General features: G+C 38.1%; 1 protein-coding gene across 3 annotated transcripts in view; it reads right to left on the minus strand.

Annotated features, from left to right (window-relative positions):
* LOC128654468 (fibrinogen-like protein 1) overlaps nucleotides 1-12575 on the minus strand; it is an 83120-nt gene that overhangs the window by 42337 nt on the left and 28208 nt on the right. For all 3 annotated transcript variants that reach the window (XM_053708393.1, XM_053708391.1, XM_053708394.1), the window contains 2 exons: nucleotides 10644-10729; nucleotides 6634-6850 (listed from right to left, as the gene is read on the minus strand). In XM_053708393.1, coding sequence (XP_053564368.1) covers nucleotides 6634-6850; nucleotides 10644-10706 — 280 coding nt within the window. In that variant the 5' untranslated portion in view covers nucleotides 10707-10729. The remainder of the gene's footprint in view (nucleotides 1-6633; nucleotides 6851-10643; nucleotides 10730-12575) is intronic.

The following is a 12575-nucleotide window of genomic DNA, read 5'->3' on the forward strand; positions in this document are numbered from 1 at the left end:
CCCCCAAAGAATCTGGTTCCAATTGGAAACCTTCTTCGAGTTGGAATAAATCCAAGCTGTTTAAGAAACCAAAGCCAGCCCCCAAGTCTGCATGAAGGTGCGGCCCTCATTCCAGCTCAGCTGATAGGGGGCAGATTAAGATTTTTCCAAAGCATTTGGGCAGATTCTGTCCAAAATCAATGGATTCAGAGTATTGTCTCTCAAGGGTATTGAATAGGACCTCCTGTGAGACCTCCTGTGAGAAGATTTTTTTTCTCACGCATCCCAGCAAATCCAATAAAGGCTCAGGCTTTTCTGAAGTGTGTTTCAGATCTGGAGCTTTCAGGGGTAATCATACCAGTTCCGTTTCAGCAACGGGGTCTGGGGTTTTATTCAAATGTATTCATTGCCCAAAGAAAGAAAATTCATTCAGGCCAGTTCTGGATCTGAAAATTTTGAATCGCTTTGTAAGAGTGCCAACATTCAAGATGGTGACTATAAGGACAATTCTGCCTTTTGTTCAGCAAGGTCATTATAAGTCCACGATAGACTTACAGGATGCATATCTTCATATTTCGATTCATCCAGACCACTATCGGTTTCTGAGATTCTCTTTTCTAGACAAGCATTACCAATTTCTCGCTCTTCCATTTGGCTTAGCAACAGCTCCAAGAATCTTTTCAAAGGTTCTCGGTGCCCTACTCTCTGTAATCAGAGAACGGGGTATTGCGGTGTTTCCTTATTTGGACAATATCTTGGTACTAGCTCAGTTTTTACATTCTGCCGAATCTTACACGAATCAACTAGTGTTGTTTCTTCAAAGACATGGTTGGAGGATCAATTTACCAAAAAAGTTTCTTTATTCCTCAAACAAGGGTCACCTTTTTAGGTTTCCAGATAGATTCAGTGTCCATGACTCTGTCTCTAACAGACAAGAGATGATTAAAATTGGTTTCAGCTTGTCGGAACCTTCAATCTCAATAATTCCCTTCAGTAGCTATGTGCATGGAAGTTTTAGGTCTCATGACTGCAGCATCGGATGTGATCCCCTTTGCTCGTTTTCATATGAGACCTCTCCAGCTTTGTATGCTGAATCAATGGTGCAGGGATTATACAAAGATATCACAATTAATATCCTTAAATCCCAATGTTCGACTCTCTCTGACTTGGTGGTTAGATCACCATTGTATAGTTCAAGGGGCTTCTTTTGTTCGTCCAACCTGGACTGTGATCACAACAGATGCAAGTCTTTCAGGTTGGGGAGCTGTCTACAGATCTCTGACAGCACAAGGGGTTTGTCCCCAAGCTATGAAACAAGTATCTCGGATACTTTCTTGGGCGGAATCCAGCTCCTGTCTAATTTCTGCGGTTCATATCCCAGGTGTAGACAATTGAGAAGCGTATTATCTCAGCCGTCAGACTTTATATCCGGGGGAGTGGTCGCTCCATCCAGATGTGTTTTGTCAGATTGTTCAGATGTGGGGTCTTACAGAAATAGATCTGATGGCTTCCCATCTAAACAATAAACTTCCCAGGTACCTGTCCAGGTCCAGGGATCCTTAGGCAGAGGCAGTGGATGCGTTAGCAGTTCCTTGGTGTTACCAACCTGCTTATATCTTCCCGCCTCTAGTTCTTCTTCCAAGAGTGATCTCCAAGATCATCGAACAGTCGTTTGTGTTTCTGGTTGCTCCAGCATCACAGGTTTTGCTATGCGGATCTTGTCCGGATGTCCAGTTGCCAACGTTGGCCACTTTCTTTAAGACCAGACCTTCTGTCTCGAGGTCCATTTTTCCATCAGGATCTCAAATCATTAAATTTGAAAGTATGGAAATTGAATGCCTAGTGCTTAGTCATAGAGGTTTCTCTGACTCTGTGATTAATACTATATTACAGGCTCGTAAATCTGTTTCTAGGAAGATTTATTATCGAGTTTGGAAGATTTATATTTCATGGTGTTCTTCTCATAAATTCTCCTGGCATTCTTTTAGAATTCTTAAAATTTCACAGTTCCTTCAGGATTGTTTGGATAAAGAAAATTGGGCCCAAGAGAGGCAGAGGGCTCTCGCTTGGAAAGAAAGACTACATATATAGCACTCAAAGTGTTAATAAGTCATAAATTAACTTTTATTGATTGGCAAGATTGAATTGCAAAGAGAGAGATAACTGTACTCAGAAAGTGAGCAGTTACTGCTAAACGTTTAAAACATAACTTTTATTTAATGAAGTTCACACATAAAACATAAGAAAATACATGGTTAAAAACACTCTCAGGAGCCAAATAGCAGTCAAGTGACCTAGTTGTGGTTGGTTACATAAAAATATGTAATATTATATAAATGTCCTGCTAAGTAGTGAAACTGCCTATATATTCAGAAACTGAATTCTATTCTCAATGCGATGTGTCTGTAAGTTAAATTGTTTATCCACCGGGTATAAATAGTAACGCTGTATACTCGGCTTGAGTGTAGTATATTAATTGTCCGTGGCTGGTGGGAGGTGCCCACCCACAGAGGTTAAGTATACGCTCTGTGAATTAAATAGAGCTACTATGTGACCTTTTAACTGATAAATGCAGCACTACTAAAATAACAACCAAAGCTAGTATGCCTTAGGAGCTTTATAACTATATATTAAACATAAGGGTTGTAAAGTGACTCCCTTAGATTAGGTAAGCATAAATAAAGTCTATGTACTCAATACCACACAGTATGTTGAAGAAGAAACATAAAAATTACTGTAAATATCAGCGTCAACTAATGTATCCCCTGATGGGGTTAGTAGACAGCCAAAAGTGTGTGTTCAAATTGTTTAACTAACAAAACCAATTTTTACTTATCCAATAATACGGTTACTTGCAATAGCTTGACAGTTAATTGCACTTAGGTCACAGAAACATTGAATATTATTAAAATTGTTTTTGTCCATATATAAGATTAAGTTCTGAACAACATGAAACTCTTTTTTTGAAAAATTATTGTTGCTAGTAGCGGTATAAATAGCACCTATGCACATTGAGCAAATATTCATATATCCGGTTCAGCTTAAAAATAGCATTCAAGATAATTCTTAGTGTGTGATAGAACTATTGGCAGTGCGGTCAGCAACACTTATTAAATTTAGTCTAGTTTCATATTTATAGTGTAGGTCTGTCCTCTCGTATGGTCAGTACAGGTAAATATATAAAATATAAATCACTATTGTATTCTTCTAAGTACTGTAACCTTTACCTCTGATCGGTAAGTTCAGTGAGAGACGTGTACCTAATGTCAGCCCTCGATCAGACCCTAACTATATAGGTCAGATTATTGGCGAACTTGTCAGAATGGATAGAGACAGACCCTAGGTAGTTAAATCTAAAAACCACACTGTAAGAGTTGTATTTACTATATTGATTAACAGAAGTAGTTGTATGATAACTTTACCAACGAACTAGAAAAGGCACCCTGAGGCTGTCTAAAATACAGGAGCTCAAAGACTCCTCACCATTGCTTTAACGTTCCTGACATGTTTCCAATCAGCCAATCAGATTGAGCTCGCATTCTATTGGCTGATCGGAACAGCCAATAGAATGCGAGCTCAATCTGATTGGCTGATTGGATCAGCCAATCGGATTGAACTTGAATCTGATTGGCTTATTCAATCAGCCAATCAGATTTTTCCTACCTTAATTCCGATTGGCTGATAGAATCCTATCAGCCAATCGGAATTGAAGGGACGCCATCTTGGATGACGTCCCTTAAAGGAGCCTTCATTCATCGGTAGTCGATCGGTAAAGAAGGATGTTCCGCGTCGGCAGGATGAAGATTGAAGACCCGGCTTGGAAGATGACATCGCCCGGATAGAAGACTTCTTCAGCGCCTCTTGGAAGATGACATCGCCCGGATGGAAGACTTCTTCAGCGCCGACTGGATGATCACTTCATCGGATGGAAGATTTCTTCAGCGCCCCTTGGAGGATAACTTCTGCCGCTCCGGGTCTCCTCTTTGGTTCTATCGCTGCTCGGCTGAGTGAAGACGACTAAAGGTAGGATGATCTTCAGGGGATTAGTGTTAGGTTATTTTAAGGGGGGTTTGGGTTAGATTAGGGGTATGTGGGTGGTGGGTTTTAATGTTGGGGGGTTGTATTTTTCTTTTACAGGCAAAAGAGCTGAATTCTTTGGGGCATGCCCCCACAAAAGGCCCTTTTAAGGGCTGGTAAGGTAAAAGAGCTTTGAACTTTTTTAATTTAGAATACGGTAGGGCATTTTTTTATTTTGGGGGCTTTGTTATTTTATTAGGGGGCTTAGATTAGGTGTAAGTAGCTTAAAATTGTTGTAATATTTTTTAAATGTTTGTAACTTATTTTTTTTATTTTTTGTAACTTAGCTTTTTTTTGTACTTTAGTTAGTTTATGTAATTGTATTTAATTGTAGTTATTTGTAGTTAATTTATTTAATTCATTTAAAGATAGTGTAGTGTTAGGTTTAATTGTAACTTAGGTTAGGATTTATTTTACAGGTAATTTTGTATTTCTTTTAGCTAGGTAGTTATTAAATAGTTAATAACTATTTAATAACTATTCTAACTAGCTAAAATAAATACAAAGTTACCTGTAAAATAAAAATAAATCCTAAGATAGCTACAATGTAATTATTATTTATATTGTAGCTATATTAGGGTTTATTTTAAAGGTAAGTATTTAGTTTTAAATAGGATTAATTTAGTTCATAATAGAAATATTATTTAGATTTATTTAATTAATATTTAAGTTAGGGGGTTGTTAGGGTTAGTGTTAGACTTAGGTTTAGGGGTTAATAAATTTATTACAGTGGCGGCGGTGTAGGGGGGGCAGGATAGGGGTTAATAAATGTATTATAGGTGGCGACGGTGTAGAGGGGCAGGATAGGGGTTAATAAATTTAATATAGGTTGCGGGGGTCCGGGAGCGGCGGTTTAACTATTTATTTAGTTGCGGCGAGGTGCAGGATCGGCAGGATAGGGGTTAATAACTTTATTATAGAGGGCGGCGGTATAGGAGGGGCAGGATAGGGGTTACTAGGTATAATGTAGGTGGCGGTGGGCTCCGGGAGCGGCGGTTTAGGGGTTAATATGTATAGAGTAGCTTGCGGTGGGCTCCGGGAGCGGCGGTTTAGGGGTTAACATATTTATTATAGTGTCGGTGGGCTCCGGGAGCGGCGGTTTAGGGGGTAATAACTTTATTTAGTTGCGGCGGTGTAGGGGGACAGATTAGTGGTGTTTAGACTCGGGGTATATGTTAGGGTGTTAGGTGCAGACATCTCCCATAGGAATCAATGGGATGTCTGGCAGCAGCGAACTTGTACTTTCGCTATGGTCAGGCTCCCATTGATTCCTATGGGATCCGCCGCCTCCAGGGTGGCGGATTGAAAACCAGGTACGCTGGGCCGGAAAAGTGCCGAGCGTACCTGCTAGTTTTTTGATAACTAGCAAAAGTAGTCAGATTGTGCCGCACTTGTGTGCGGAACATCTGGAGTGACGTAAGAATCGATCTGTGTCGGACTGAGTCCGGCGGATCGAAGTTTACGTCACAAAATTCTACTTTTGCTGGTCTCTAGCCTTTGATAACTAAGGCGAATCAGCCTCGCCACAAATACGCTGCGGAATTCCAGCGTATTTGAGGTTGACGGCTTGATAACTAGGCCCCCTAGTCTTTTTGTTGTCTTTTCAGGTTCTAGGAAAGGTCAGAAAGCTTCTGCCATTTCCTTGGCATCTTGGTTAAAGCTTTTGATTCATCAGGCTTATTTGGAGTCGGGTCAGGCCCTGCCTCAAAGAATTACAGCTTATTATTCTAGATCAGTCTCCACTTTGTAGGCTTTTAAGAATGAAGCTTCAGTTGATCAGATTTGCAAAGCAGCAACTTGGTCTTCTTTGCATACATTTACTAAATTCTACCGTTTTGATGTATTTGCTTCTTCGGAAGCAGTTTTTGGTAGAGAAGTTCTTCAGGAAGCTGTTTCAGTTTGATTCCTCTGCTTATGTTTACATTTTTTTCTTTTCAACTATGAGAAAAAAACTATATTTTTGATTGTGGAATAATTTTTCAGCGGAAAAGGGCTGTTATTATTTTTATCCCTCCCTCTCTAGTGACTCTTCTGTGGAGTTCCACATCTTGTGTATTACTATCCCATACGTCACTAGCTCATGGACTCTTGCTAATTACTTGAAAGAAAACATAATTTATGTAAGAACTTACCTGATAAATTCATTTCTTTCATATTGGCAAGAGTCAATGAGGCCCACCCTTTTATGGTGGTTATGATTTTTTTGTATAAAGCACAATTACATTTCCAAGTTCCTTTTTTTGATGCTTTTTACTCCTTTCTTTATCACCCCACTACTTGGCTATTCGTTAAACTGAATTGTGGGTGTGGTGAGGGGTGTATTTATAGGCATTTTGAGGTTTGGGAAACTTTGCCGCTCCTGGTCTGATTGTATATCCCATACGTCACTAGCTCATGGACTCTTGCCAATGTGAAAGAAATTAATTTATCAGGTAAGTTCTTACATAAAGAAAGATCCAGCCCCTCCCCACCCTGTGGATGCTCATACTCTGAATAAGAAATCTATGAACATCTAGACTATTTTTTTCTTTCTTTTTTTTCTTATTTTTTTATTTTTTAAAAATGGTATATACTCACCTTCGTCATATACTATGAGATTTCCGCTGGTTGGGGGCAATGGTACATGTGCTATTCTAAATCTATCCAATTTAGTTTTATAGATTTTGCTCTTCACAGAGTGATAGGTATTCTGTGTCAGGTCCAGCAGCTGTAGTTCACCCAACCTAAGTAAATCCTGTAGCACTCCTATGCTGTGCTTCAGTTTGTCATTATCTATCCGGCAGATATCTGTATCCTTCAAAAACAATTAATAGATAAAGGTTAAAATGACATAAACAAAAAGACAATATGTGTGTAGGGACAATAATGCTTTGTTTATGCATAGTAAAACAACTTTGCAACATACTTTCATTGTTTATTTTTTCCCCTTTGCCATTTTAAGTCTGGGTTGTTGTCCCTATTCTGAGAAGGGGTAGTGCACACTGCAGACTTAACAAGCCTAACCTTGTCACATATCTGTTCAAAATTGTCCTAATGATTAGAGAAGGAACTGCAAAACAATATGATTGCTAACAAAATAACAGTGGCTTGTTGTGTTTACTCCAGTAACAAGTGCTGATTGGCTCCTTCAAATAAGGCAAGTGTCAGATAGGTTTGGATATTGAAAAACAATTGCAGCAAATTAGGTGTTAATGCATTCACTCACCTAGTATGTCAATATATTGCAAAGTTTTAGGTACACTGAAGTAATTTTTTCCTTTACTATGTGTAAAAGAGGGTATTATAAAATGTGTTAGGTTTTTCTTTCCATTCTGTTATGATAAGTTGAATGAAAGCAAACCTAAATTAAAGCCAATGAGCAATTCTATTCCATGAAGTAAATGTGTACAGTCACTTTAGTCTCTGTGTAATGAATACATTTTAATAACTGAAAGCTTGTGAAATTATTTTTGGAAAGATAGGGAACATATAGCTGAATGGCCCCCAGAGGTGGCACGCATGAGAACCCAGCAGGGTGAGGAGCTGTTATGTATTAACAGATACCATCTGAGCAACATTAATAAGGGGAGCATAGTTTTACCAGACTGTAATATGGGTGGGAGCATAGTTTTACCAGACTGTAATATGAGTGGGAGCATAGTTTTACCAGACTGTAATATGAGTGAGAGCATTGTTTTACCATACTGTAATATGAGTGGGAGCATAGTTTTACCAGACTGTAATATGAGTGAGAGCATAGTTTTACCAGACTGTAATATGGGTGGGAGCATAGTTTTACCAGACTGTAATATGAGTGGGAGCATAGTTTTACCAGACTGTAATATGAGTGAGAGCATAGTTTTACCAGACTGTAATATGAGTGGTAGCATTGTTTTACCATACTGTAATATGAGTGGGAGCATAGTTTTACCAGGCTGTAAAATTAGTGGGAGCATAGTTTTGGGAGCATAGTTTTACCAGGCTGTAATATGAGTGGGAGCATAGTTTTACCAGGCTGTAATATGAGTGGTAGCATAGTTTTACCAGACTGTAATATGAGTGGTAGCATAGTTTTACCATACTGTAATATGAGTGGGAGCATAGTTTTACCAGGCTGTAAAATTAGTGGGAGCATAGTTTTACCAGGCTGTAAAATTAGTGGGAGCATAGTTTTAGCAGGCTGTAATATGAGTGAGAGCAAATTTTTAGCAGGCTGTAATATGAGTGGAAGCATAGTTTTACCAGACTGTAATATGAGTGGGAGCATAGTTTTACCAGACTGTAATATGAGTGGAAGCATAGTTTTACCAGGCTGTAATATGAGTGAGAGCAAAGTTTTACCAGACTGTAATATGAGTGGAAGCATAGTTTTACCAGACTGTAATATGAGTGAGAGCATAGTTTTACCAGACTGTAATATGAGTGGGACCATAGTTTTACCAGACTGTAATATGAGTGGGAGCATAATTTTACCAGACTGTAATATGAGTGGGAGCATCGTTTTACCAGACTGTAATATGAGTGGTGAGATAATAACTATACCACCTCTTACAAATAAACTTTCCCACAATTTCTCTTCTACCTGATATAGAATCATTACTCACTTATAAACCTATGGGGCAAGATCAGACATCTTCAATACTTCTCAGACAGGTCTTGTTTTGAAGTTGAGATATTGCTGGGCTGTGCTTTGCTTATAACCTGACAAATCACATTTTACGTTATTACAATGTCCCTCTAAGCAGAGATGTGCACTTATGCTTTGCTGCCTGTGTACTGTATGAATCATCAGAAAAGCAATCAATAGAAAATAACTTTTTCAGTCATTTACAATTATATTTAGAAACACAGGACTAGATCTTAATCCTGTTATATCTAGATATGCAGTACTAGATCTGGCAATTTGTGATTAATAAAAATCCCTGTGAAAAAAATGTATAGAAAAAAACAAATGGTCACTAAAAACTTGCATTACTTTCTATGGGGAGAGCAAATACATTTTCTATTGGCATTGCAGTCCTCACATAATTTATCAATACCTGATATGCCTTTTGCACCGCCTTCTTCTGCAAGAACACCTCTATTAACCCAAACTGAGAACTCCCCCACTGCAACTGACCTTAATCCCAATGGGCAGCCACAACAATTAAACTCTAATCTTTCAGAGGCTCCCTCAACTACTATTAAACATAACCATGACTCCCCTCATCTCCAATTAACCCTGACCACACAGTACCCCCTTGTCAGGTTCTCATGCTTAGTCGGAACCATGCTATACTTACTGAGGGCCGGGTACCTGTGGGTGGCTGGTGCCGTGCTGCTGTGAAGGATGGAATCAACAAAAGCGCAGCTGGAAGAGGATCTGGTGCTGTCAGAGCCAGGGGCCACACCAAGTGATGTCGGATTAACGCAGCTAGCAATCTGGATGCTCTAATTAATGAATGTACTATGCATTCTTCATTTGCCTATGCACTATCTTTAGCACTTTTTATATCCTTTTACCTGGAAATTAGATTGGCCGCCCTTCTTCCTGGCACCAACCCTGAATGGGAGGTGTTAAAAGGTCATCTAAGACCATTCAGTGCTTGGTTATTTGTATGGAGACTAAAGCTTCTTGTTCCTAGCCTGTTTCACTGATCTTGATCCTGGCTAGTTTTCTGAATTACACTACCTGCCTGACCCTCTAATAAGCCTGAGGATTGAACATTGAAATTGTGCTTTGACCTTTGCACTGGCCTTATCCTTCTTTTTTGACGCAAAGTAAAGGACTGATTTTCTCCTCTTAGTAGAAAAATTATATCTAACAGATAGGGCAAATGCAAATTAGAGAACAATACCAAAAATATTCATTTAAAAAGAAGACTTTTTAAAGATGTAGGTGAAGTAGTATAACCAGTCACATAAAAGAGCTTATGTCAATTTCTGCATTTATCCCCTCCAGGTTAAATTAATTCTGATTATTTTTTTAATAAAGACTGGAGAGGAGGGGATTATGAGAAACAATTATTTTAAAAAAGAAGCGGAATTAAAGGGACAGTAAAGTCTTAAGTAGACATTCATGATTTAGACAGAGCATACATTTAAACAACTCAACAATCACGGTTTCCCCCCGGGGGGATCATGGCCTGATGCAACTCTGTGATTGGAGGAAGCTGGATTCGTCATTTTGGACCCGCAAAGAGGGCTTGCGATGGGCGGAGGAAACGCTGCAGCGGCTGACAGGATTAAAAGGTAAGTTTTTGAAGAAAAGGAGTGAAATGTCATCCAAATTGCCCTTCACTTTAAAGTTAAAACGTTTTTTTAGAATCAGGTATTTTTTACATATTTCAAATTTGTGAAATAAATTATTTAGATAATATAGCTATATCTCTGTAATGTCATAATAGCTTTGAGCTCCACAGGTATGTTGATAATATCATAAATGACAAGAGCATCACCATTGACATGATTTTATAAAATGGCGCCAGGTTCACCTTTAGTACACTTAAAATGTGACACATCCTATTTTAACCTTTGGTGACCAAAGAGGTTTGTAATATACTTCCCTACACTGTTTTGCAAATGTCTCTGGTAGCCAGTGGGTTAACTAATTTAATTAGTTTACTCACATTAAGTCTTGGAGCTGCTAAACCATAGCGTGGAAAGCAAAAAGGCAGAAATATCCAAAGCATAACTGCTGTTGTTTGCAGGAGACCTGGAGGTAGACAAAAATACAAATACGTGGTGTTAATCATATTTAGTTTATGAAATAGATCATAGTAAGTACTAACAACTCTTTTGGTCCTATACATCTGGTTTTATAATCTTTACTATTTCCATATATCATGTTTTATTTATTACTGGCTTGATTCAGGGATTAGTCTAGACCATAAAATTTGCAGTTCTTAATAAAGGTGACCACAAATCTAAATATCAGTACTGTGCAGGGGAAATCTGGATTGGTAATTACCCAAGTTATAGCGCTGCAGCCACTGAGGCATGATCTGATTTCAGATGTGATGTGGTTTACAGCAGCTGTAGTGTCATGTAATTTATCTGTATTTTTGTGGATATCAGCTAGCATCAAAATGATAGAAATTACATCTTTTATGTACTGTACTTGATGACAGTTCAACAAGATAAATCAAACCACTCGACTTGACCCGCTAAGCCGCAATCTCCATGTTACAAACTAATGTAGGTGGTACATGTATACTAATAAAAAGGATTAGCGTCACTGATTATATGTGAACAAAGTATAAAAAAAATCACCATAACCATAAGGTAGTGCACAGTACATCTAATCAACAATGGCAATCACATAAGAGGTAAAACCTTATGAGGTGTGCTGAGGTGAAACGCATCAGGTTACACTGAGGTGTCAGAGAACTTGCTACTCACAAGATTTTTTTTTTTACTTTTGATAATTAATAAACAGTAAGGTTTTAACTATTGACTGATGTATTGTGCACTACTTTGTGGTATTGTTTTATGTTTGTTTGTTTTTCTACACTTTGTTCACATCTAATCAGTCACACTAATTATTTTAATTGATGTACAGATATTAGCTTGCAACCCTATGAAGTTATAGTCATAGCAGATAATTGGTAAATGATAATCAATAGTTATTAGATTGCCGGTTGATGTGAATTTTTTTTTCATTTCCAGTCTTGGTAAACCTACAAAATGATTACCTTTAGAATATTACTGTCATCTGAAGAGTGACCCTTATTGCAAAATTGAGTCAAGTTTGCAATAAAGGTAATTTTATCTTCTAAAGTGCTGTTGACTGTTGGCATATGCTAAAATATCATCATGCTTCATTCACAGTATTGGTTCTGTTTGAAGTAGGTACTAAGATGATACCTCAAACATTTAAGAGTTCCAATTTGCCACATGTTTGGGAAAATGACATTACAGGAAGCTGAAGTATGCATGAGTATGACTAAGGGCAGGCGACACAATATATATATATATATATATAATATATATATATATATATTGTGTCGCCTGCCCTTAGTCATACTCATGCATACTTCAGCTTCCTGTAATGTAATTTTCCCAAACATGTGGCAAATTGGAACTCTTAAATGTTTGAGGCATCATCTTAGTACCTAGTTCAAACAGAACCAATACTGTATATAATAATATATATATAAGCAACATGCATTCCAAGACGAATACTGCCAACTTCCTTCATGACCACCAAGTGTTTTGTTTACTCTGGGGACATCTTTAATAGTAAAATCACTCGTACATAATGGCACTTCCCAACATTATTAAAGATGGCAGAAAAGCATCAAGCAAATCTAGAACATGGTGGCTTCTCCACTAGTCCTGGACTAGTTAGAAATTGCAGAGCACAAGTAATAAAATAGGCCTTTTCCTATATTTTCATTGCATTTTCACTGCACACACAGCACCCTCTTATGTCACTTAGCACACACAGCATCCTGTCACTAGACATGCACAGCACAAACACTACACACACACAGCATCAAAAGTAGAAAAGATTCCTTTTTAGGCGTATAAAAAGATAATAAAATTCCAACTTTATTTAG

The sequence above is a fragment of the Bombina bombina genome, chromosome 3 (assembly GCF_027579735.1).
Source record: "Bombina bombina isolate aBomBom1 chromosome 3, aBomBom1.pri, whole genome shotgun sequence".
Classification (NCBI taxonomy): domain Eukaryota; kingdom Metazoa; phylum Chordata; class Amphibia; order Anura; family Bombinatoridae; genus Bombina; species Bombina bombina.